The sequence below is a fragment of the Oncorhynchus clarkii genome, chromosome 12, assembly GCF_045791955.1.
Source record: "Oncorhynchus clarkii lewisi isolate Uvic-CL-2024 chromosome 12, UVic_Ocla_1.0, whole genome shotgun sequence".
Taxonomy (NCBI): domain Eukaryota; kingdom Metazoa; phylum Chordata; class Actinopteri; order Salmoniformes; family Salmonidae; genus Oncorhynchus; species Oncorhynchus clarkii.
In genome coordinates this window covers 25,739,774-25,764,691 of record NC_092158.1, presented here as the reverse complement: position 1 = coordinate 25,764,691, position 24,918 = coordinate 25,739,774, and the positions used below count along the sequence as shown (strand labels likewise).

Here is a 24,918-nt window from a genome sequence, read left to right as displayed (position 1 = left end):
GGAGTACAAAGACAAGTGTGTCTTGCCTACAGTCAAGCATGGTGGTGGGAGTGTCATGGTCTGGGGCTGCATGAGTGCTGCCGGCACTGGGGATCTACAGTTCATTGAGGGAACCATGAATGCCAACATGTACTGTGACATACTGAAGCAGAGCATGATCCCCTCCCTTTGGAGATTGGGCCGCAGGGCGGTATTCCAACATGATAACGACCCCAAACACACCTCCAAGACGACCACTGCCTTGCTAAATAAGCTGAGGGTAAAGGTGATTGACTGGCCAAGCATGTCTCCAGACCTAAATCCTATTGAGCATCTGTGGGGCATCCTCAAATGGAAGGTGGAGGAGTGCAACATCTCTAACATTCACCAGCTCCGTGATGTCGTCATGGAGGTGTGGAAGAGGACTCCAGTGGCAACCTGTGAAGCTCTGGTAAACTCCATGTTCCATGACTGGAACGAATTGCAAAAATTGCTGAAGTTGGAGACTTTTTTCTCCCTCACAAACTTCAAACATCTGCTATCTGAGCAGCTAACCGATCGCTGCAGCTGTACATAGTCTATCTGTAAATAGCCCACCCAATTTTACCTACCTCATCCCCATACTGTTTTTGTTTATTTACTTTTCTGCTCTTTTGCACACCAATATCTCTACCTGTACATGACCATCTGATCATTTATCACTCCAGTGTTAATCTGCAAAATTGTAATTATTCGCCTACCTCCTCATGCCTTTTGCACACAATGTATATAGACTCTCTTTTGTTCTACTGTGTTATTGACTTGTTAATTGTTTACTCCATGTGTAACTCTGTGTTGTCTGTTCACACTGCTATGCTTTATCTTGGCCAGGTCGCAGTTGCAAATGAGAACTTGTTCTCAACTAGCCTACCTGGTTAAATAAAGGTGAAATAAATAAAGAGGGTTAAGGCAGTGCTGGAAAATGACGGTGGCCACACAAAATATTGACACTTTGGGCCCAATTTGGACATTTTCACTTAGGGGTGTACTCACTTTTGTTGCCAGCAGTTTAGACATTAATGGCTGTGTGTTGAGTTATTTTGAGGGGACAGCAAATATACACTGTTATACAAGCTGTACACTCATTGTAGCAAAGTGTCCTTTCTTCAGTGTTGTCACATGAAAAGATATACTCAAATATTTACAAAAATGTGAGGGGTGTACTCACTTTTGTGATATACTGTATGTGCAGACGAGGACGTGCAAGAAAAAATACTGGTGTGCAAAAGACCAGGAAAACAAGAACAAATATGGGGATGAGGTAGGTAGTTGGTTGGGTGGGCTATTTACAGATGGGCTGTCTACAGCTGTTGCGATCGGTAAGCTGCTCTGACAGCTGACGCTTAAGGTTAGTGAGGGAGATATGTCCCCAACTTCAGTGATTTTTGCAATTCGTTCCAGTCATTGGCAGCAGAGAACTGGAAGGAAAGGCGGCCAAAGAAGGTGTTGGCTTTGGGGATGACCAGTGAAATATACCTGCTGGAGAGCGTGCTACGGGTGGGTGTTGCTATGGTGACAAGTGAGCTGATATAAGCAGGACTTTACCTAGCATAGACTTATAGATGACATGGAGCCAGTGGGTTTGGCGCCGAATATGTAGCGAGAACCAGCCAACGAGAGCATACAGGTCGCAGTGGTGGATAGTATATTGGGCTTTGATGACAAAACGGATGGCACTGTGATAGACTGCATCCAAATTGCTGAGTACAGTGTTGGAAGCTATTTTGTAAATGACATCGCCGAAGTCAAGGATCTGTAGGATAGTCAGTTTTACGAGGGTATGTTTGGCAGCATGAGTGAAGGATGCTTTGTTGCAAAATAGGAAGCCCGATTCTAGATTTACCTTTGGATTGGAGATGCTTAATGTGAGTCTGGAAGGAGAGTTTGCAATCTAGCCAGACACCTAGGCATTTAGAGTTGTCCACATATTCTAAGTCAGAACTGTCCAGAGTAGTGATGCTAGTCGGCCTGGCGTGGGCAGCGATCAGTTGAAGAGAGAGCAAGCATTTCGTTTTACTAGCATTTAAAAGCTGTTGGAGGCCACAGAAGGAGTGTTGTATGGCGTTGAAGCTCGTTTGGAGGTTTGTTAACAGTGTCCAAAGAAGGGCCAGATGTATACAGAATGGTGTTGTCTGCATAGAGGTGGATCAGAGAATCACCTGCAGCAAGAGCGACATCATTGATATATATAGAGAAAAGAGTCGGACCAATAATTTAACCTTGTGGCACCCCCATAGAGACTCCCACTGAACTCTATCTGAGAAGTAGTTAGTGAACCAGGCGAGGCAGTCATTAGAGAAACCAAGGCTGTTGAGTCTGCCAATAAGAATACGGTGATTGACAGAGTCGAAAGCCTTGGCCAGGTCGATGAAGACGGCTGCACAGTACTGTCTTTTATCGATGGCAGTTATGATATCATTTAGGACCTTGAGCATGACTGAGGTGCACCCATGACCAGCTCGGAAACCAGATTGAATAGCGGAGAAGGTGTGTGGGATTCAAAATGGTCGGCGATCTGTTTGTTCACTTGGCTTTCGAAGACTTTAGATAGGCAGGGCAGGATGGATATACCGTAGGTCTGTAACAGTTTGGGTCTGGAGTGTCTCCCCCTTTGAAGAGGAGGATGACCGCGGCAGCTTTCCAATCTTTATGAAACTCGGACGATATGAAAGAGTGGTTGAACAGACTAGTAATAGGGTTTGCAACAGTACTGGCGGATAATTTCAGGAAGAGAGGGTCCAGATTGTCTAGCCCAGCTGATTTGTAGGGATCCAGATTTTGCAGCTCTTTCAGAACATCAGCTGTCTGGATTTGGGTGAAGTATTTGAATGCTTTCTTTTACACCACCTCTGTCTGTCACCATTATTTTAATTTAGGTCCAGTGTTAAAAGTATATTTTTGCTTCCATGGTGTATTTTCAATAAATGCAAGGTTTTGGTGTTATCTGCACTGGACCTCAAGAACATAATTTCAGAGAGCGAGCATGCTGCGCCAGTGAGGCAGAGCAGAGTGGGCCTGCGCTCCGACAGACAGAAAGGCCTGTTATATAGCGCTCATTAAGGACATGGTTAGCTCAATCCATCATCCACGCCAACTAATGATTGCTACCATACATCCCATGTAGGACCATCCGTTTAAGGACAGGGACGCAGAGGAAGTTGAAGCCCATTCATCTTGGTGCGCTGGACTCACAGCGCTTTGGCAACTGGTACAGAGACAATTATTCTCCCCACTATCACATTAAAGTACCAGCTCTGAAATGGAACTGATCTACAACTCTACTTTTACCCCGTACCCCAAACCTAAATCTCCGTGCCATAGCTGTGTGTGTGTGTGTAGACTTTGCAGCACACAAACTCATTAGCGATTGCAGACATGTCACAATCTATTTGCAGATGTACTTTTAAACTGCAATTAATTGCAGCAGATGGAGTGGAATATTTATAACTCAAGTAGAAAACTGATGAAAACAGCCCTGCTCGACCCAATTACAGTACATTCTTCATACACAACATGTACTCTGTGTGTGTGTGTGTGTGTGTGTGTGTGTGTGTGTGTGTGTGTCTACACTCCGTTGGTTTACTGTATGTATAATTAAAGTGAAATGGTAGCACTGAGAACAACTAATTCCACTTCGAACAACCATGGTGAAAAAATTCACAAAGAGAAATAATATCAAACCGGTCATCACTGATTAAATCCCCTCCCTCCCTCCCTCTAGCCTTCGTGCTGAGCTGTGCCTTCCCTAGGGAGCCAGCCAACGGGGAGGTATCTGTGACTCACCTCCATGCTGGGGGAGAGGCCTACTTTCAGTGTCTGACCGGCTACCAGCTGCAAGGCCCCACCATGCTCGCCTGTCGCAACGCCACTACACCTTACTGGAGTGGCAAGGAGCCAAAATGCCTGGGTAAGAGACAACAACACTGCTTCCTTCCTGCCAAACACACACACATACACATAGACACATATGCACAGACACACTCACCGACTTCAGCTTATCAACTTCCAGGATCCATTCATCTGCTTACTGAGAACCAATGGGAAATTATAGTAACCCCTCAGAGAACACCACAGAGACTGACAACTGAGGAAAATAACATTTCAGCTAAATGATTAAAGTAATTAAACTCAGTTTAAATGGACTGGGTGTTATTTGGCACCAACTGCCCAGAGGTTAATTGGGGTTTATTGTGTGCTCTATTTGGTAGGCCTATCAGGTGTCTGGCTTACTGCTGTGCGACTTTAATTCTCTCTCTGTAACCCGTATCCCCTGCTATTCAAGCTGTTTAATATAAATCCAGGGTTGGGGGCAATAGTGCAGTTGTAAACAAACATGCCCTTGTTACTTCAGCGACAAACATGTCTAGCCTACTCTTCTTCACAAAGAGTGTTTCCCACAATAGTTGCATAGTATGGGGAAATAGTACACGTTCATATATGAATAGCAGGCCTGTGCCCTGTGGTACACATTTGTCATAAGTCATGTCATAAGAAAATGAAATGTTTTGGTTGCACTCGCACACCGATTCATTCCCTCCACACTACATATTACTCTGTTCCATTTATGGATTTGTTCATTAAATGTTACTACAAAAATTAATCATGGTAAGCAATTAAATCGATATGATTAAGCTAAAATCAAAGTAAACGCTTACCTTGTTTCCCTTGCATACTATCAAGGGGGTCTTTTTTTCCGGGGGGCGCAAGTTGTGTGAAACAGGTGTGTTCGAAAGTTCAATATTTAAACCAGAGCCATATATTTTGTATTTGTCTAATTCTAGACATACAGTTACATAGCATTATTTAAATATTCCCCATGTACTGTTAATGGGGTGCTAACATAAAGAAGTTAAGAATGTAAGCTCTCTCCACAGCTAGGTTTAAACGTTGATATTTTTGGATAGCTCATATGGTTGGTACATTATCAAGGATGGTGGTCACGTGTGTCTGCAAGCAGAGGATCAGTAGTTCCAGTCCGGGATGGGGACAGAGACTGTGACAATATACTGTTAGCGGCACAGTCACGGTTTCACTGGTGCCGTGACCCGGATCTACAGTTGTGCTCAGCTCAACACTATGGTTGTTGTGGAATAAGTTTTATGGGTGAATGTAGCACATGGGGATGTGTGAAACGTGCACCACCTAATTGCTAACTTTTCGGTGGCGCCAACTGATAAGGCGCTTTGGGAGGGCGGTCACGTGTGCTATGAAAGCAGAAGTCCTGGGTGTGAGCTTCGGTGTGAGCTGAATCAGGAGGAAGTGGTACTTGCTAAAAGAAGCATGACATCTGTTATACTAGCATGGCTGCCATAGAATTTTGAAGTGTCATGTAAATGCATCATAATGCCCATTCTAGTCATTCGTGTATTACACTAATATGATTGCCATAGAATGTTGTAGGGCAGTGGTATTCAAAAAGCAGGGACCCCATTTTCTTAATAATCACATCAACAAATAACCTTCAATTCAATACATTTACTCAATAAAATTGTACTTTTCAAATGTCTAATCTTTCTCAAAAGCGTTTTGTGTGTTGTCCCATATAGCCCCCCCCCCCCACCTCTCTGATTCAGAAGAGTTGGATTAAATGCGGAAGACACATTTCAGTTGAATACATTCAGTTGGACAACTGACTAGGTATCCCCCTTTCTATAAAATAATCTGTACTCTACATGTTTTGTTCCAAATTATTTTGTTTTTGTGTTTTGATTTATATGCCAACCCCACTGTGACCCCGACTTTGAATACCACTTTGTGTAGGGTCATGTAAATGCATCATAATGCAGAAACCTCAATGGCCCAACTCTTTAAATACATGGCTCTGGTTTAAACTAACCCTGAGACAAATGCTGAATTGCGATTGGACAATATCAGGCGCATGAGCAAAATCGGGACATTCCAAGGATCCCACCTAAAACAAAAATGTCCTGTTGTAGCCAGATATGGAAGGGTGTGGCTATACTTCCTGCTGTATGGTCAAATTGCTGTCAGGAATGATGATATAGTTTATGTTGTTAGTATTCTGACTTATGTTGCTCTTCGTCCTGTTTATAATTTGTAAATCTTGTAAGTGGGCCTAATTAAGGCAACTATTTACATCCACTTTGCAAATAATAGCACTCAGCACGACGGCCTACCTCACAACATGTAACGCCCATGCCTCCCTGTATAGTAATGATACAAGCTACTTCCCACTGGGCACAGACGTCAGTTGAACATCTAGATTTGATTTACATTTGGTAAAGTTGTCAACTAATATGAATTCAACATGAAACCCCCCCCAAAATTCACCATGTCATTGGATTTAGGTTAAAAGTTGGGTGAAAAATGATTAAAATCTTTTACGTTGATTACTTTTCGTAATCAGTTTTCCACTCTGATTCAGCATCATCACATATATTTTTATTTGTTGAAATGACATTGATTCAAACAGTTTTTGCCCAGTGGGTTAGGCCTAAGGTGAGCTTTTACAACATGTCAGTCTAGCATCCTCATTTAGGCCCAAAGTTGATTGGTTGTGCTGAGAGGCCTGGTCTGTTAGTGTCTGATTACCAGTATGGGGAGAGGGAGCAGTGCTATGGAGACGAGACCGGGCTAAACCAGCCCATTTGGACCTGGCTACACTACACTAATTAGTAGTGGGCTGCATGACTATCCTTCACCTGCTCTCAATTAGCATCGTCTTTTCTGCCAGCCTCACTCTCACTCCCTACAGCTGTTCTGCACTGATACTGTTCTGCTGCTCTGCTCTCCTCACTAGTTGATCACACACAGATACAGTCAGTCAGTCAGCCAGTCCCATAGAGATAGATAGAGAGCTCCAGTGGCCAAGAGACCATTTTAGCATGGGCAGCACCATTGAGGACTTTCACGATTTTGAAGTAGTCAACTGGGTGGGAATTCCTATGGGTAAAGGAAGGATCACATAATTCCATCCAGGTCATCAGAAGGGATCAGCTAATTAACTATATTCATGAGCAAACATTCCATACCTGCAGGTGGCAGTAGATCGACAACTTTGGCTTTATATCTGTTCAAACAACACACTCCAGGTGGCAGTATGCACCAAAATAGTAGAAGAAGAAAATTGACTACTTCAGAATGTAGATGGCCTCAGTTGCATTGCCCATGCTCTCACAGACGCCATAATGTGACAGATACAATGTTGGTCCTTTAACTATCTCTATGGTCAGCACAGGGATGGAAATGTTCTTCCTCCAAACCCCATGTACTGTGGTATTACTCAGCAAAGAGAGAGAGCAGAAAACAAATATTGTTTTTGAAATTAAGGGACATTTAAGCGGTTTTATGTCTCTCTTTTTCTCTGAGTTTTACCCTTCCCTCCCTCTCTGTCGATCTCATTCTCGCTCTTATCCAATCCATTTTCAATGCAGCTTCCTGTGGTGGGATGATCAAAAATGCCACGTTGGGCCGTATTGTCTCTCCTGGTTTCCCTGGCAACTACAGCAACAACTTGACTTGCCATTGGGTCCTGGAGGCTCCTGAAGGCCACCGGCTTCATGTTCACTTTGAGAAAGTGGCTTTGGCTGAGGATGATGACAGGTAGAGTACAGAGAGAGAGAGAGAGATAATTTTTACAGGGACAGTGCACATTAATCAACGTTTCAGTAAAAGTGCCAGTTTAGCCAGTCGGCAAATTTTCAACTGCAGTTCCTGGACAGGTTATTAAAAACAATTACAATAACAATACAGGAAAACAATGAGCGGTGAGTACATGCAGAACAACATAGCACAAGCAACATGTAGCATACAGACAGAGCAACAAAACAAAATATATAAAAGCAACTAGTGTTTCCACACTTCACAAGCTTCAGACAACAGACAACATGGAAAGCTGCAATACACAGCTAGGGATTATGTTCACAAGTCTGATTGGCCTTTAGCCATGTCTTTATGTTTTTTGTGAAGGTGCGATAGGTGGTGCAGTTATGTGTGTCTGATGGCTGTGTGTTCCAGACATGGGAAGCTCTCACAGAGAAAGCAGATTGACTTAAGGTGCTTTTTCTTAAGGGAACTATATAGTTACCTCTCATGAGTTAGGCAGTATGTTAAGTGGGGGAGTATCATAGATTTGAAGTACAGTTTTACTACCTCTGTAGTCAAACAATTGTGTATGAATTGGAAATTAGCTAGGTTGAATTTGGTTATTTGAGTTACCTTTTTCACCTGCTTTTAAAAGAGAGGTTGGAATCACATATGATGCCAAGGTACTTAAAATCGGATACCACCTGGATCTTCTCCCCTGACACATAGACATCTGGCTCAGTAGCATCAGTTGTCCTCTTTGTGAAGAACATGCAGACGTTTTTTTTCTTCACATTGAGATGCAAACACAAGTCACTGAGCCACTTTGTAACCTGGACCATTACAGTAGTGAGTTCCTGTGCAGCTTGTTGTTTGCTCTTTGCATTCACATATATCACTATATCATCTGCATACATTTGAACTTCAGACCCAGTACGAACAGAAGGCAGATCATGAATGTACAGGCTGAACAGGAGGGGCCCCAGTATTGACCCTTGGGGCATTCCCACATCATAGCTGAGAATGGGTAGCAGCTCATTGCTCACTCTGACATGCTGGGAACTGCCTTCAAGGTATGATTTCATCCATCTCAAGGCATCGGGGAAAAGTGTGTGTGTGTGTGTGTGTAGAGCCACCTTTTGCAGCAAATACAGCTGCAAGTCTCTTGGGGTATGTCTCTATAAGCTTGGCACATCTAGCCACTGGGATTTTTGCCCATTCTTCAAAGCAAAACTGCTCCAGCTCCTTCAAGTTGGATGGGTTCCACTGGTGTACAACACAGATTCTCAATTGGATTGAGGTCTGGGCTTTGACTAGGCTATTCCAAGACATTTAAATGTTTACCCTTAAACCACTTGTGTGTTGCTATAGCAGTATGCTTAGGGTCATTGTCCTGCTGGAAGATGAAGCTCCGTCCCAGTCTCAAATCTCTGGGAGACTGAAACAGGTTTCCCTTAAGAATTTCCCTGTATTTAGCGCCATTCATTATTCCTTCAATTCTGACCAGTTTCCCAGTCCCTGTCGATGGAAAAACATCCCTACAGCATGATGCTGCCACCACCATTCTTCACTGTGGGGATGGTGTTCTCGGGGTGTTGCGAGGTGTTGGGTTTGTGCTAGACATCGTGGTTTTCCTTGATGGCCAAAAAGCTACATTTTAGTCTCATCTGACCAGAGTACCTTCTTCCAAATGTTTGTGGAGTCTCCCACATGCCTTTTGGCGAACACCAAACATGCTTGCTTATTTTTTCTTTAAGCAATGGCTTTTTTTCTGGCCACCCTTCTGTAAAGCCCAGCTCTGTGGAGTGTACAGCTTAAAGTGGTCCTATGGACAGCTACTCCAATCTCCGCTGTGGAGCTTTGCAGCTCATTCAGGGTTATTTTTGGTCTCATTGTTGCCTTTCTGATTAATGCCCTCCTTGCCTAGTACGTGAGTTTTGGTGGGCGGCCCTCTCTTGGCAGGTTTGTTTTGGTGCCATATTCTTTCATTTTTTTAATAATGGATTTAATGGTGGTCAATGGGATGTTCAAAGTTTCTGATATTTTTTATAACCCAACCCTGATCTGTACTTCTCTACAATTTAGTCCCTGACCTGTTTGGAGAGCTCCTTGGTCTTCATGGTGCCGTCTGCTTGATGGTGCCCCTTGCTTAGTGGTGTTGCAGACTCTGGGGCCCTTCAGAGCAGGTGTATATATACTGAGATCATGTGACAGATCATGTGACACTTAGATTGCACACAGGTGGACTTTACTTAATTAATTATGTGACATCTGAAGTTATTTCTGATCTTATTTAGAGGCTTCATAGCAAAGGGGGTGAATTCATAATAACGCACCACTTTTCCGTATTTTTTTTTAAACACATTTTTTTAAACAGTTATTTTTTTCCGTTTCACTTCAGTAATTTGGACTATTTGGTGTATGTCCATTACATGAAATCCAAATAAAATTCAATTTAAATTGCAGGTTGTAATGCAACAAAATAGGAAAAACGCCAAGCTTTTTTGCAAGGCACTGTATGATGGGTTTTACATCCGGTTGTCAGAACGCGATACAACACTGGATAACAACGCCCAACTTTACTCCATATATTGCAAGGACATGTTTGCTTAGGTTAGGCGACTAAATCCCATATGGGAGTGACTTGGATGGAATTGATACGGCTTTATGTCATTTCAAATCATTAACTGTATTCCCTAATGCAAATTAATTGAGGGACTACACAGGCCAGTCAGACGCGGGAGCCGAGATTTAATTACATTTTTTGTACCATAACTACTGTCTCAAGGCTATGTAACAAATGGACATTTAATGAAGTCGCTGGCTGCTGAGTTGATGAGAATGTTATCACAGGTTTATTACAGCCAATGATGAAACACTGAGCGCCACTTCAGAACCACTCACCACTCCCTTTTGATGTTTCTCTTAGTCCTCAATGACAAATCAAAGTGTCCCATTTTCCCTTCACCCTTTTTATTATGCAAAGTTTTTGACTGTTTTTTAGACTCCTAATAAAGAATGGGAACAACATTGACTCGCCTCTGGTGTATGACTCCTATGAGGTGGAGTACCTGCCCAATGAGGGCGTGGTGAGCACAGGACGTCACCTCTTTGTAGAGTTCACCACAGACGGGACTGTCACTTCCACAGGAGCAGCCATCAGATATGAAGGTACTGATGCAATGTGTGTGAGTGTGTCTCGTATGTGTGTGTGTTGACTACATTAACTTAATAGAATTATACTAGAAAACATGCTTCAAAGAATCAACACTGATATGTCTTTACCTTTTCCTAAAGAAGGTCAAATTGAGGATTGATGTTGACTTAATATAACAAATAATCCACCTTCCCACAGCTTTTGCGAAGGGCACATGCTATGGGCCCTTTGTGAAATATGGCAACTTCACTAGCAGTAACACAGCTTGCGGTGTGGGTGCGGTGGTGGAGTTTGCCTGTGACCCGGGCTACACTCTGGAGCAGGGCTCAGTCATCATCGAGTGTGTGGATGCAGAAAACCCCCAGTGGAATGAGACAGAGCCAGCCTGCAGGGGTGAGTCCTCATTCCATTAAAAACCCAGTCCACAGGATTTCATCAGCTCAAGTTTGTACTCAATTTGCTGATAGAGAATTAGCCAATCTAGGAACCCCAGCCACAATAAAGCCAGCTACCCCAGTCTCCCAAGACCTGAGTTAGGAGCCAGTGCACAGCTTTAGAAGCCAAAGCCCAGTTTTATTCATTCTCTCCCTGCTTATCTCTCTCTTTCACCATCCCCCTCTCTCTCTCTCTCTCTCTCTCTCTCTCTCTCTCTCTCTCTCTCTCTCTCTCTCTCTCTCTCTCTCTCTCTCTCTCTCTCTCTCTCTCTCTCTCAGCAACTGGAGTACGATCTAGGAACCCCAGCCACAATAAAGACCTAGGGATACCTCTCTCTCCCCCACAGACACGCACACTGACTTCTAACCCTTGTTTTATCCACTTTTCCCCCGCGCTGTCCCACACCACACTACCCATGATTTTACACCTCTTCGGCAAAGGTAGAAATGAAAGGATTTCATTTCTGCTGTTCAGGGCCAGAGAACTATATTTTTCAGCGTTAGCAGTTTGTAACAGTTCTAGACCAACACTCTTAGGCTCCCTCAAGGAGCATGGAAAGTCATTATGAATGGTATTCTGTTCAGCAGTGATACTCTTTCATGACAGTCTTTTCTTTACCCCTGTGAATTCACATGGCCTTTAAAAGATGTTCCACAGTCAACAGACCAACATCAAAACCAGATATTATTCAAATATCATCAGCTCAGCTGGCACTGACAGTTAAGATTTTCAATCACTGATCACTTGTTTTTCCTATTTGAAGATGGCTATACTGTGAGTACTGGGCGTACACTGTGTCCGTTTGTATGTAGGTGTTTTTCTTTTTTTACTTTTTGAGAGTGTTGGCCAAGTATTAATGTGTTTCTCAGTGTTTGGACTTGACTGTGCTTATGTGTGTGGCCCAGCTGTGTGTAGTGGTGAGATCACAGATTCAGCCGGTGTGGTTCTTTCTCCAAACTGGCCCGAGGCCTACGACAAGGGCCAGGACTGCATCTGGGGCATCCACGTGGAAGAGGACAAGAGGATCATGCTAGACATCCAAGTGTAAGTGCCAGCTCTCCGCTTCAATGGCAGCAGAGGTCACACTGAAGTTCAAATCAATCTCATATCATTTAAGGTCACAGCCTTCTTCTTCATTAACATTTTAAAGAGTAGATAGATCTATTTCAAGTTATGCTGCATAGGGTAAGAGACATTTTCACTACATACACAAACACTCACATACCCTTGCACATACACACTCTCAAACATAGGCAAAAGAATACTGCAAGTTCAGGAGGCAAAATCTCTGAATGTGGAACTATCCTAAAGGGAAAGCATTGCTACTGATGTTGTAGTCAGAAATTAAATCTATGTTTTCATCCAGTCCATTGAATATTCAGCACAGCTTCCAGCACACTCTCTGACCAGATTAGCCAGTAAGCCTCCATGCTCTCCCTTTCCCTGGTGTGTGTCTCATAGTTGGCTTTCAGAATATGCTCTGGCAGTGAGACCACTCCGAGCCACTTATCCAGCTCTCCCAACAACGTTAATTCACCACTTAAACACACACAAACCCTCCTGCAGCACTTTCAGTAGGCCTCGGCCCCTCCGATAGTTTTTTTTGTGCTCTGCTGATCCTCTGCTGTCTCTTCAGAGCACTCCACCAAGAGAATGGACCAGTTTAGTTGGACATGATCAGAGAGCCTGCCTGACTCCCTTATCTTCCTGAGTGAAGTCTCTTTAATGTCTCACAAAGTTTCACACTGTGTGTGTGTGCGTGTGTGCACATGCATATGTGATGTTTACTCTTGGCAGTCAAACAAGTTCATATGGGTTTCATACGCTGGCTGCATGCTGTCCACAGAGAATATAGCAGCTTAACTCCCATGAGATTGTATAAGGTACATGTTTCTTCTCATCACATGTGAATCATGTTTTTGCCTGAAGCAGTAGCACAGGAGCATTGAAAGGTCTAAGGCACTGCATCTCAGTGATAGAGACGTCACTACAGACCCTGGTTCGATTCCAGGCTCTATCACAACCGACCGTGACTGAGAGTCCCATTAGGCTGCGCACAATTGGCCCAGCGTCATTAGGGTTTGGCCGAGGTAGGCTTTCAATATAAATAAGAATTTGTATCTTTTTTAAATGTATTTTTTATTTCACCTTTATTTAACCAGGTAGGCAAGTTGAGTACAAGTTCTTATTTACAATTGCGACCTGGCCAAGAACTGCTTTGCTTTATCGACACATACAACGACACAGAGTTACACATGGAGTAAAACAAACATACAGTCAATAATACAGTATAAACAAGTCTATATACGATGTGAGAAAATGAGGTGAGATAAGGGAGGTAAAGGCAAAAACTGGCTTGCCTAGTTATATAAAGGTTAAATAAATAAAAATACTACAGTTTACTATAGAATGCAACAGTTTACTATAGAATACCACAGTACTTACTATAGAATTCTGTAGTAAACTGTAGTACTGTAGAATACTATACTACACACAATTGCATCCCTCGATCATGTGTATTTTGCATACGCTAGAATACTATAGTAAATACTACAGTATTATCAACAACAAAAACACTACAGTCCACAAAAACAAGATTTTAAAAAAATACTCCAGTATCTTTTTTGCATTTATCCTGCCCATTCCCCTCCCCCATATCACAATTTGTGCCACCCATAAATGAGAAACCTACATGCAAAGTATAGATCATAAATTGTGTTTCCTACAGGTTATTGAAGAGAGTAAAAGTAAACCCTGACCTGGCTACAGGTTATGGAGAATGTGCACTTTTAGCATTTCTCCATTAGGTACTAAAAAAGATACTAAAACAAAAACACTTTAGTAAATACCACAGTAATGTCCCTAAAAACATTACAGTAAATATGACTGTCTGCAAAAAACTACAGTAAATGCTGCATTATACTACATTCTGCAAAAACACTACAGTAAATACTGCAATATTCTAGTCTGCAAAAACACTACAGTAATGTGTACAGTATACTACAGTAAATACTACGGTATTCACTCTAGTGTTTTGTAGACTTCAGTCCTCAAAAGTCATCTAAAAACACTACAGAGAATACTATAGTATTCAATCTCCTACCATAGTATACACTATCACGCGGGAACATTAAACATGCAGGAATACTACATCAAATATTTGTATAACTAAACCAAGATAGACCAGAGCCTGTCGTTTCCAATAGGACCAAATTAGTCATAGTGGGCAGAACAAGCAAGGAGGTGGGCAGAGCAAAGCACCAGCTAGCCAGATCCTATTGGCCCCTTCTAGCATCATCTGCATATTTCCATTAGGGAACGCCTACTCAATTCGCCTTTGCACTCCTTCTAAACAACGCAATTTTTAAAAACTTTGGCAAAGGGTAAAGTCAACAAAACTTAGTCCACTCTGTCCATAACATATTTTATTTTTGGAAACAGAAAACTGTTTTGAGATCAAGTGTTTCATCAGTGACAAAATTTGCAGAATCGATCTTCTCACCCTGCCGGCCACTGGGCTTCCTCTCACTACCATTGATTGAGGGGCTGCTGCAGTGTCTGCTTGCCTGCTGTCAGTACATTAGTCATGCAGACATAGTAATTTGGTGTCATGATTAATATCTGCTCATTTGTTATCATCTGCCAATCTATTGTTCCATCATTATGTTATTTCATTAGGGTAGTAGATGTCACTGCCAATGCTGGCTGATTTAAACTGTTGACGTAATAAAGTCTGAGATGCTACGACATGTAGGCTGGCAGACAAACACCCTCATTATCTGCTACTTTTCATCAGCATGTACAATGCTTTTATTCTTATGTAGTGAGTGAAAATTGTCTTGAAAGTTGTTTAAAATTAGTGAAAGGAGCACTGGTCCTTTAAGTTTCCTCACAGCTCAGCAGCCACTGCATCAAGGAGACGGATAGAGAGACAGAGAGATAGAGAGACTGATAGAGAGGAGAAACAGATAGAAGGGACCTTGGCCTCCTCCTCACATGGTCAGTCTTACCCAGCATTCTCCCTGCTGGGCAGAGTGAAGCTCACACAGTGGTGCACCGCAGAGGTCTGCCCCCCCAACCCGAAACTGCTAACTTCCTACAATTCTACACATGGGGCAAATAGAAACATGTGCAGTTTTATAGCTAATCTCATGCTATTCTACACATTTTGCCATGAGACTTAGAGAAAAGTTTGCTGTTTTAAAGCAATTTTCTTGTGCTTCTACACGTATTGCCATGGGGCAGAGAGAAAAATGTGCAAAGATCCTATTGAATTACTAGAGGGGGATGCCAGAAACCCTCTAAGTTCCAGAATGGGGTAAAAATGTCAGCCATATTGGTCAGGGAGAAATCCAAACCATCTAATTGGAATAAATGGCAGTAGAGACATAATCCTGAATTTACTTACACAGGAGAATAAAACAAAGGCATGTGATACATCAGAAATGATGTAATAAAATGATTGTCAACCTAAAATATTGTCATATAATCATGAATACAGTTTATATGGGTTTTATACACATTTTCTGTATAAATTGCATCTAAAATATATGTAAAGAGATTGTAAAAGAAAAAGCTGACTGTGCTATTATATGATACAATATCAGTAATTGTTGCATTTACAACTTGTCTAAGTCCTATCATCTACTGATTTCGGTAGGTAGCTACCTAACAAACATACACTGCATTAAATAAATTATTTTACACAATATCTTATCACAGCACTGGAAAACCATGGTTGACCAACTCCCTGACCAAAATGGCTGACCTTTCTCATCATACTCTCTGATTTGTCCACTGGCATATGGATCATTATAAGTGAGGCACATCAAATGAGAGCCACAGATGGAAGGGAATGATAGCGGCAAATGGTGTGCCAGTGACAAACACGTCCCTAATATTCCACATTTTACATTTTAGTCATTTAGCAGGAGCTCTTATCCAGAGCGACTTACAGTTAGTGCATTCATCTTAAGATAAGTAGGACAACCACATACAGTGGGGCAAAAAAGTATTTAGTCAGCCACCAATTGTGCAAGTTCTCCCACTTAAGAAGATGAGAGAGGCCTGTAATTTTCATCATAGGTACACTTCAACTATGACAGACAAAATGAGAAATAACATCCAGAAAATCACGTTGTAGGATTTTTAATGAATTTATTTGCAAATTATGGTGGAAAATAAGTATTTGGTCACCTACAAACAAGCAAGATTTCTGGCTCTCACAGACCTGTAACTTCTTCTTTAAGAGGCTCCTCTGTCCTCCACTCATTACCTGTATTAATGGCACCTGTTTGAACTTGTTATCAGTATAAAAGACACCTGTCCACAACCTCAAACAGTCACACTTCAAACTCCACTATGGCCAAGACCAAAGAGCTGTCAAAGGACACCAGAAACACAATTATAGACCTGCACCAGGCTGGGAAGACTGAATCTGCAATAGGTAAGCAGCTTGGTTTGAAGAAATCAACTGTGGGAGCAATTATTAGGAAATGGAAGACATACAAGACCACTGATAATCTCCCTCAATCTGGGGCTCCACGCAAGATCTCACCCCATGGGGTCAAAATAATCACAAGAAAGGTGAGCAAAAATCCCAGAACCACACGTGGGGACCTAGTGAATGACCTGCAGAGAGCTGGGACCAAAGTAACAAAGCCTACCATCAGTAACACACTACGCCGCCAGGGACTCAAATCCTGCAGTGCCAGACGTGTCCCCCTGCTTAAGCCAGTACATGTCCAGGCCCGTCTGAAGTTTGCTAGAGAGCATTTGAATGATCCAGAAGAAGATTGGGAGAATGTCATATGGTCAGATGAAACCAAAATATAACAACTTTTTAGTAAAAACTCAACTCGTCGAGTTTGGAGGACAAAGAATGCTGAGTTGCATCCAAAGAACACCATACCTACTGTGAAGCATGGGGGTGGAAACATCATGCTTTGGGGCTGCTTTTCTGCAAAGGGACCAGGACGACTGATCCGTGTAAAGGAAATAATGAATGGGGCCATGTATCGTGAGATTTTGAGTGAAAACCTCCTTCCATCAGCAAGGGCATGGGTCTTTCAGCATGACAATGATACCAAACACACCGCCCGGGCAACGAAGGAGTGGCTTCGTAAGAAGCATTTTAAGGTCCTGGAGTGGCCTAGCCAGTCTCCAAATCTCAATCCCATAGAAAATCTTTGGAGGGAGTTGAAAGTCCGTGTTGCCCAGCAACAGCCCCAAAACATCACTGCTCTAGAGGAGATCTGCATGGAGGAATGGGCCAAAATACCAGCAACAGTGTGTGAAAACCTTGTGAAGACTTACCGAAAACGTTTGACCTCTGTCATTGCCAACAAAGGGTATATAACAAAGTATTGAGATAAACTTTTGTTTTTGACCAAATACTTATTTTCCATCATAATTTGCAAATAAATTCATTAAAAATCCTACAATGTGATTTTTCTGGATTTTTTTTCTCATTTTGTCTGTCATAGTTGAAGTGTACCTATGATGAAAATGACAGGCTTCTCTCATCTTTTTAAGTGGGAGAACTTGCACAATTGGTGGCTGACTAAATACTTTTTTGCCCCACTGTATCACAGTCATAGTAAGTACATTGTTCCTCAATGAAGTAGATATGAGCAAAATCAGAGCTACAGTACCTTGCGAAAGTATTCGGCCCCCTTGAACTTTGCGACCTTTTGCCACATTTCAGGCTTCAAACATAAAGATATAAAACTGTATTTTTTTGTGAAGAATCAACAACAAGTGGGACACAATCATGAAGTGGAACGACATTTATTGGATATTTCAAACTTTTTTAACAAATGAAAAACTGAAAAATTGGGCGTGCAAAATTATTCAGCCCCCTTAAGTTAATACTTTGTAGCGCCACCTTTTGCTGCGATTACAGCTGTAAGTCGCTTGGGGTATGTCTCTATCAGTTTTGCACATCGAGAGACTGAAATGTTTTCCCATTCCTCCTTGCAAAACAGCTCGAGCTCAGTGAGGTTGGATGGAGAGCATTTGTGAACAGCAGTTTTCAGGTCTTTCCACAGATTCTCGATTGGATTCAGGTCTGGACTTTGACTTGGCCATTCTAACACCTGGATATGTTTATTTTTGAACCATTCCATTGTAGATTTTGCTTTATGTTTTGGATCATTGTCTTGTTGGAAGACAAATCTCCGTCCCAGTCTCAGGTCTTTTGCAGACTCCATCAGGTTTTCTTCCAGAATGGTCCAGTATTTGGCTCCATCCATCTTCCCATCAATTTTAACCATCTTCCCTGTCCCTGCTGAAGAAAAGCAGGCCCAAACCATGATGCTGCCACCACCATGTTTGACAGTGGGGATGGTGTGTTCAGGGTGATGAGCTGTGTTGCTTTTACGCCAAACATAACGTTTTGCATTGTTGCCAAAAAGTTCAATTTTGGTTTCATCTGACCAGAGCACCTTCTTCCACATGTTTGGTGTGTCTCCCAGGTGGCTTGTGGCAAACTTTAAACGATACTTTTTATGGATATCTTTAAGAAATGGCTTTCTTCTTGCCACTCTTCCATAAAGGCCAGATTTGTGCAATATACGACTGATTGTTGTCCTATGGACAGAGTCTCCCACCTCAGCTGTAGATCTCTGCAGTTCATCCAGAGTGATCATGGGCCTCTTGGCTGCATCTCTGATCAGTCTTATCCTTGTATGAGCTGAAAGTTTAGAGGGACGGCCAGGTCTTGGTAGATTTGCAGTGGTCTGATACTCCTTCCATTTCAATATTATCGCTTGCACAGTGCTCCTTGGGATGTTTAAAGCTTGGGAAATCTTTTTGTATCCAAATCCGGCTTTAAACTTCTTCACAACAGTATCTCGGACCTGCCTGGTGTGTTCCTTGTTCTTCATGATGCTCTCTGCGCTTTTGACAGACCTCTGAGACTATCACAGTGCAGGTGCATTTATACGGAGACTTGATTACACACAGGTGGATTGTATTTATCATCATTAGTCATTTAGGTCAACATTGGATCATTCAGAGATCCTCACTGAACTTCTGGAGAGAGTTTGCTGCACTGAAAGTAAAGGGGCTGAATAATTTTGCACACCCAATTTTTCAGTTTTTGATTTGTTAAAAAAGTTTGAAATATCCAATAAATGTCATTCCACTTCATGATTGTGTCCCACTTGTTGTTGATTCTTCACAAAAAAATACAGTTTTATATCTTTATGTTTGAAGCCTGAAATGTGGCAAAAGGTCGCAAAGTTCAAGGGGGCCGAATACTTTCGCAAGGCACTGTAGTAAGGGGGGAAAATAAAGCCAAGTGGCGTTTATTTGATGGGCTTGGTGTTTAAATAACATTTTAGATACTTTGGTTAGGGGTCATGTTGCTCGAGAGCATCTCAATCAGTACAATAGCAACTGATGCATCTGAAAACAGTCTAGCTAAGATACTGTTTATGGCTGACCCTGTAAAAACAACCCTTTTCACTGCACCTATATGGTATATGTGACAATACAATAACTTATTTTTTATTTTATTTTAGCTTTAAGAAAATTCACTAATTTGTTTGTATAAGGCTGTGAAAATCTTTAGAGAGTTTACTGACTGACTAAGTTCCCTGGTCCTTGAATTTCGGTATCATTCTTAGCCACATAAGCTTCCATTAAATTGATCCTGCTCTACCCAACTCCAGCTAAGCTCCAACCTGGTCAGGCATGCATACATGGCAGAAACCCACTTCTTCCCTGACCCTGCAATACCCCACCGTCACACTGTTGGCCATTTATCTGAAATGAGTCTGCTGGTCTTGTCTTGGGTGGGGAGTCCCCAGTGTGCTCTCTGTCCCAGAGCGAGAAAGAGCGCGAGAGAGAGGCGTATAAGTGAGAGCGGCTACCTGTGTATGTGTGAGTAACAGGAAGGGAAAGACCTCTGATGGGTGGGAGCGGGTTCATTATAAGGGTGGGCTCACACTTTTCCCTGTTAATGAGAATCCTTTCTCTCCTCTATTATCATTCATCACTGTGCCTGTGCTCGCAATTACTGAGGAACAGTGTGCATAATGAGGACTGATTAATTAATTTAGGCCAAACTAGGAGGGCTGGCTCAGTGCTCATTAAAACGGCACACTTGGGGCATGGACAGTCGGGCAGGAGCACAGGTGGCAGTCATGCACACCTGCCTGTGACTCACACCGCCGGGTACAGGATGGCATGTCTACGGTAGAGGCCAGGTGAAGATGTAAGTGTCGTTTCACCAATAACAACCTCCATACATACAGCAGCTAGCTACCAGGGTCAATTAATGAATTTCAGAATTTAATTCAATTCAACCATGAATTGAAAGCAGAATTTGAATTGGATACACACCATGGAAAGCAGAATTTGAATTGGATACACACCATGGAAAGCAGAATTTGAATTGGATACACACCATGGAAAGCAGAATTTGAATTGGATACACACCACGGAAAGCAGAATTTGAATTGGATACACACCATGGAAAGCAGAATTTGAATTGGATACACACCATGGAAAGCAGAATTTGAATTGGATACACACCACGGAAAGCAGAATTTGAATTGGATACACACCATGGAAAGCAGAATTTGAATTGGATACACACCATGGAAAGCAGAATTTGAATTGAATTTGAATTAAAGGAAAGAAAAAATGTAAGCATTTGCCGTAATACGTTGCAAATGCTTACATTTTTTCTTTCCTTTAATTCAAATTCAATTCAAATTCTGCTTTCCGTGGTGTGTTTCCAATTCAAATTCTGCTTTCCATGGTGTGTATCCAATTCAAAGAATACCGATACCATTCCACATATCCAGATTAAAACTCAAACATGTCACACAGTATTTTTTATTTATTTTTTGTCAGGAGACTATTTTGATCCCTTCCATTCTATAGCGTTTGATGCATTCTGGAAAATATATTTGATTGAATATTTGATAACATATAAGTCATTATTAACCTATAAAGGGATATTAGAATATTTCCATAATACTGTAATTATTTACAATTATTTTAAGGAGAATGAGTCATTAAAAATGTAAAATGTCATCCAAATATTTTACACTGTATTGGTCACTATGTCTAAATAAACCCTCTAGTGGAGGCTCCTGGAATTGCATGTGAATTACTGACTATGATAACTGGCTCATGCATCTGTTTTGCAACTGTCAGTGCTGTAGGTTATAGTCATCATAAAGAGATGGATCTAGACTGATGGTGGTCCTCTGTACTTTGGAATGTCTCCTCCCCTCTTCCCTCTCCTCTTCCTCTCCAGCTGGCAGGGTGCCTGTACGCAGGGCAGCGTTGTGTGAGTGATGCCCTCGGGGGCACAGGGATTTGGCAGGATTGTCATTAATAAGTCATTTTTCATATGCTCCCTGGCCCAGGCACCAAAGCCCTGGCCTTTAAAAACCAATATTTAACTTTCTAATTAAAAAGAGAACCTCATTCCATTTAATTGTTTAAAAATAACAAAAGTCCAGATAAATCCGGGGTTGAGAGGCAAGAGCTGTGTTTACTTACCATCTCAGAGGTGTTCACTGTGTCTGGAACAGCCAGGGAGGCTCTGTCAGCCATGACTGTTTTTACATTAAATCTAGGAGAGGAATTCAAACAATGGAACGGGTGTTTGGTGGTTCTCTGCTTAGAAAGTGTCCCAACCTCTCAGCCCAGCCCACCAGAGCCAGCATGCCACTGGACCAGGGCAGCACACAGCCTTCCACAGTCTCTCATGACTGGACACATCCACTGAGAGAGCTGCTCCATGGGTCCACAGATACACTTCTAGAGAATGCCTACATTCATGGCAGCATGCTAGTATTCCAATCCAAGTTAAATTTGAGCTGTCCAACACCTCTGAGATTGAGGTGTAAGTAATTACTTTCTGCTCAGCTTCTGCCTGCCTCAAGCTTTTTTCCTCTCATGGAGACAGGGAAATGAAGATACTACACAATGCTCTTTATTCTGACCAGCTGTTTTTCATGCTTCTATTTCTGCAGAGGAAAACTGCTTTTACAGCAGCTGGATCCCTGAGAAAAATCTCAATCTCAAGTACCTGTACACTTGTGTGAAAGCAACAAAGTGTGTGTGTGTACGTGTGTGGGGGGAGGTGCGGCAACATTTCTGAGGAGGTGCGGCAACAGAGCTTCCCACAGGCTTACTCCACTTTTGCCCGAGGCTCATTTGTTGTTATTGACATAGCATCACATCCCATCACTCTGAATCTACCCTTGTGTATCTGACAGGGCAATAAAGGGTCTGTCAGCTTCTGGTCCAATGCCTTTTACATACATAGGCAAATAACACCATAAAGTACTATTTCAAGGTGCACGTGTAACGTTACTGGTCTTCATGCTGGTGCATGGTGTTGTTTGCCCGTGATTATTTGGATCAGTGGACTTAAACACTGGCTTAATAAGGCATCCGATCCATGTCAAACCTGTCGATTCCATAACCTCTCATTCCCATGCATCCTACAGGCGTTTGCTGTTGGAGTGCCTCGACCCAGGGTTATAGTGGTAAAATGGAGATCTAATTTGATTTTGTGCCTGTCCTGCAGACTAGAGGGAGTACTTTGTCAGGCTTCACCTTGTTTGGATCTCCGTCTTTGCCATCCCTGATTTGTATTCTGGAGTTGAAGGCGAGTTAGTTAAGCCCAGATCTGTCCGCAGGCAGACTGGGTTGGCACACAGTGGCCTACCTCCTTGCTAAGATGCCCTGTGGGCATCGCCCCGTTTAATAAGAGCTTAAGCAATGTATTGAAATGGTCTGCCACAATCCATCAACATAGAGACACTCACAGACAGATGTACGCGTGCACACACACAAACACACACACACACACACACACACACACACACACACACACACACACACACACACACACACACACAGTAAAGTGTTAGTATTCACCTTACAAGGAGCTATGAAGGAGAGCAGAGGTAGCATAGTACGTCCTACACGTGCCCATCCTCTGAAAAGTAACGTGCACTCTCTCATGTAAATTAAATTGATTCTGCATCCAGGTATTGTAGCGGATGCAAGAGACGGGTGATTGAAAGGTACAAGAAGATTGCTCTTACCCATGGCTATCTGGAGAACGGAGCCACCCTCCTTTATCGCTCTTAAAGGAAAGATTCACCCATTTTGAATGTTATATTGTTTTTGTGCATCTCTGAGCGATGTTCTATCGATTCCCTGGTTAATTTCATGTTTTCATGTGTATCTGAGCTATTGTCGTTCAAGCAGGCAGAACTTTGGCCAGTATGACATAGCATTGTGATAAAGCCACTCTCACTACACTGGAAGTGAATAGGAAAACAGCTTTTAGATCGTGAAGCTGGCCGATGTCGTGACGTGGGAGGTTGTCTTCTCTCGAATGAGCCATTGAGGATATTTTTTTTCTCCATATTCCTACCTCAAGAAATGTGTAATTTAACACATAAGAGTCTAAGCACATGTATTTAACCCTCTTATTTTTGGCATGAAACAGTCTAATACTATACAAGTTTGCGTTACTTTCAGGACTGGAAAATTCCGCCAACAACAGGATGATCAAATTACAGCTAGGGCATCTGTACAGAGAGATTGCATTGTGGGTTTTGTAGTCGACTTGAGCTGCAACAGATTTCCATAATGATTTTCAAACGTTGCTACCAACCTTATACCGACAAAATGAAACATAATGTTCTCACATATTAGTGTTATTTAAATTATAGGAATGAGTGGTTTTGGGTGGATTTGTCCTTTTTAAGGGATCTCCTACACATAGGCTGTGAATAGTAACATGGCTCCTCCGTGGGCGGAACAGACATCTGCAAAGCTATTCTGACACCTGCTCCAAGGTGCACACTGATCACTGGAGCTTTCTCTCTCTGCTGAAATCATCTATGGGGGACTAGAGTTTTTCACTGCTTATTTTTCCATTCTTTCTCCATTCTTTCTCCTCTTTCTTCTTTGAATAAAGGTCAAGCTTTGCTCTTGCTCCAGAAAGAGAGAGGGCAATGAGTCTAAGTCCTCTGGAAAGGTTAATGAATTCAGAAGTTAGGCCGAGGCAGCTGAGCCCTCAAGTCAAGCTGTGACAGGTTTTATGTGTGTGTCATCATGGAAATACGTTGCAGCAATGATGATGGAAAACAGGGCCTATTCCTGCCATTGATATAATGACAGTATTTATCTATACAATGACCTGCTCAGATGGAGTCCATCCTCCTTCAGCATTTGGTCTTCTTCCATTGTTTACTCTATTTTCTTCTTATGATGCATTTTATTTTTCTTAGTATGATTAATTGGTTACTCATGTATCTTATTCTCTCAACCATGTGACCCTTTCTAGGACCTCTCCAGTTTGAGTCTCTTTCCCTCTACCTACCATATATCAATACCACTCAACAGTTAGGCATTATTCAGCAATCTCATTTGCCCATGGGGGTAAACTATGCAGTTCCCCCTGAGTGAATGGCAATGAGGAATTGTGAGTTCTCATTATACTTTCACTTTGGCAAATACATCTTCCAGTACATATTCATGGAAGAGAGAGAGCTTTGTGGAGAGGAGTCAAACAGAGGCAAATTAATGCTGAATTATTTTGTGTTTATTTCACATCAGATCCATCCAATGTAAACAGAATTTAGATTTCCCATAAAGCTCTGACATTTTCCTGCAAGATGTCTCTCACCCTCCATGACAGTTCTCTGCAGTTGTATTTTGACAGAAACATGAAACATGAATTGGTATAATTTTTCAGGAGTCACTTTTTGGAGAAA

General features: G+C 42.2%; 1 protein-coding gene across 2 annotated transcripts in view; it reads left to right on the top strand.

Moving 5' to 3' along the window:
• LOC139422925 (seizure protein 6-like) overlaps positions 1–24,918 on the top strand; it is a 231,464-nt gene that overhangs the window by 183,913 nt on the left and 22,633 nt on the right. For both annotated transcript variants that reach the window (XM_071174402.1, XM_071174401.1), the window contains exons 5-9: positions 3,740–3,925; positions 7,413–7,581; positions 10,568–10,734; positions 10,919–11,113; positions 12,061–12,199. In XM_071174402.1, the coding sequence (XP_071030503.1) occupies positions 3,740–3,925; positions 7,413–7,581; positions 10,568–10,734; positions 10,919–11,113; positions 12,061–12,199 (856 nt within the window). The remainder of the gene's footprint in view (positions 1–3,739; positions 3,926–7,412; positions 7,582–10,567; positions 10,735–10,918; positions 11,114–12,060; positions 12,200–24,918) is intronic.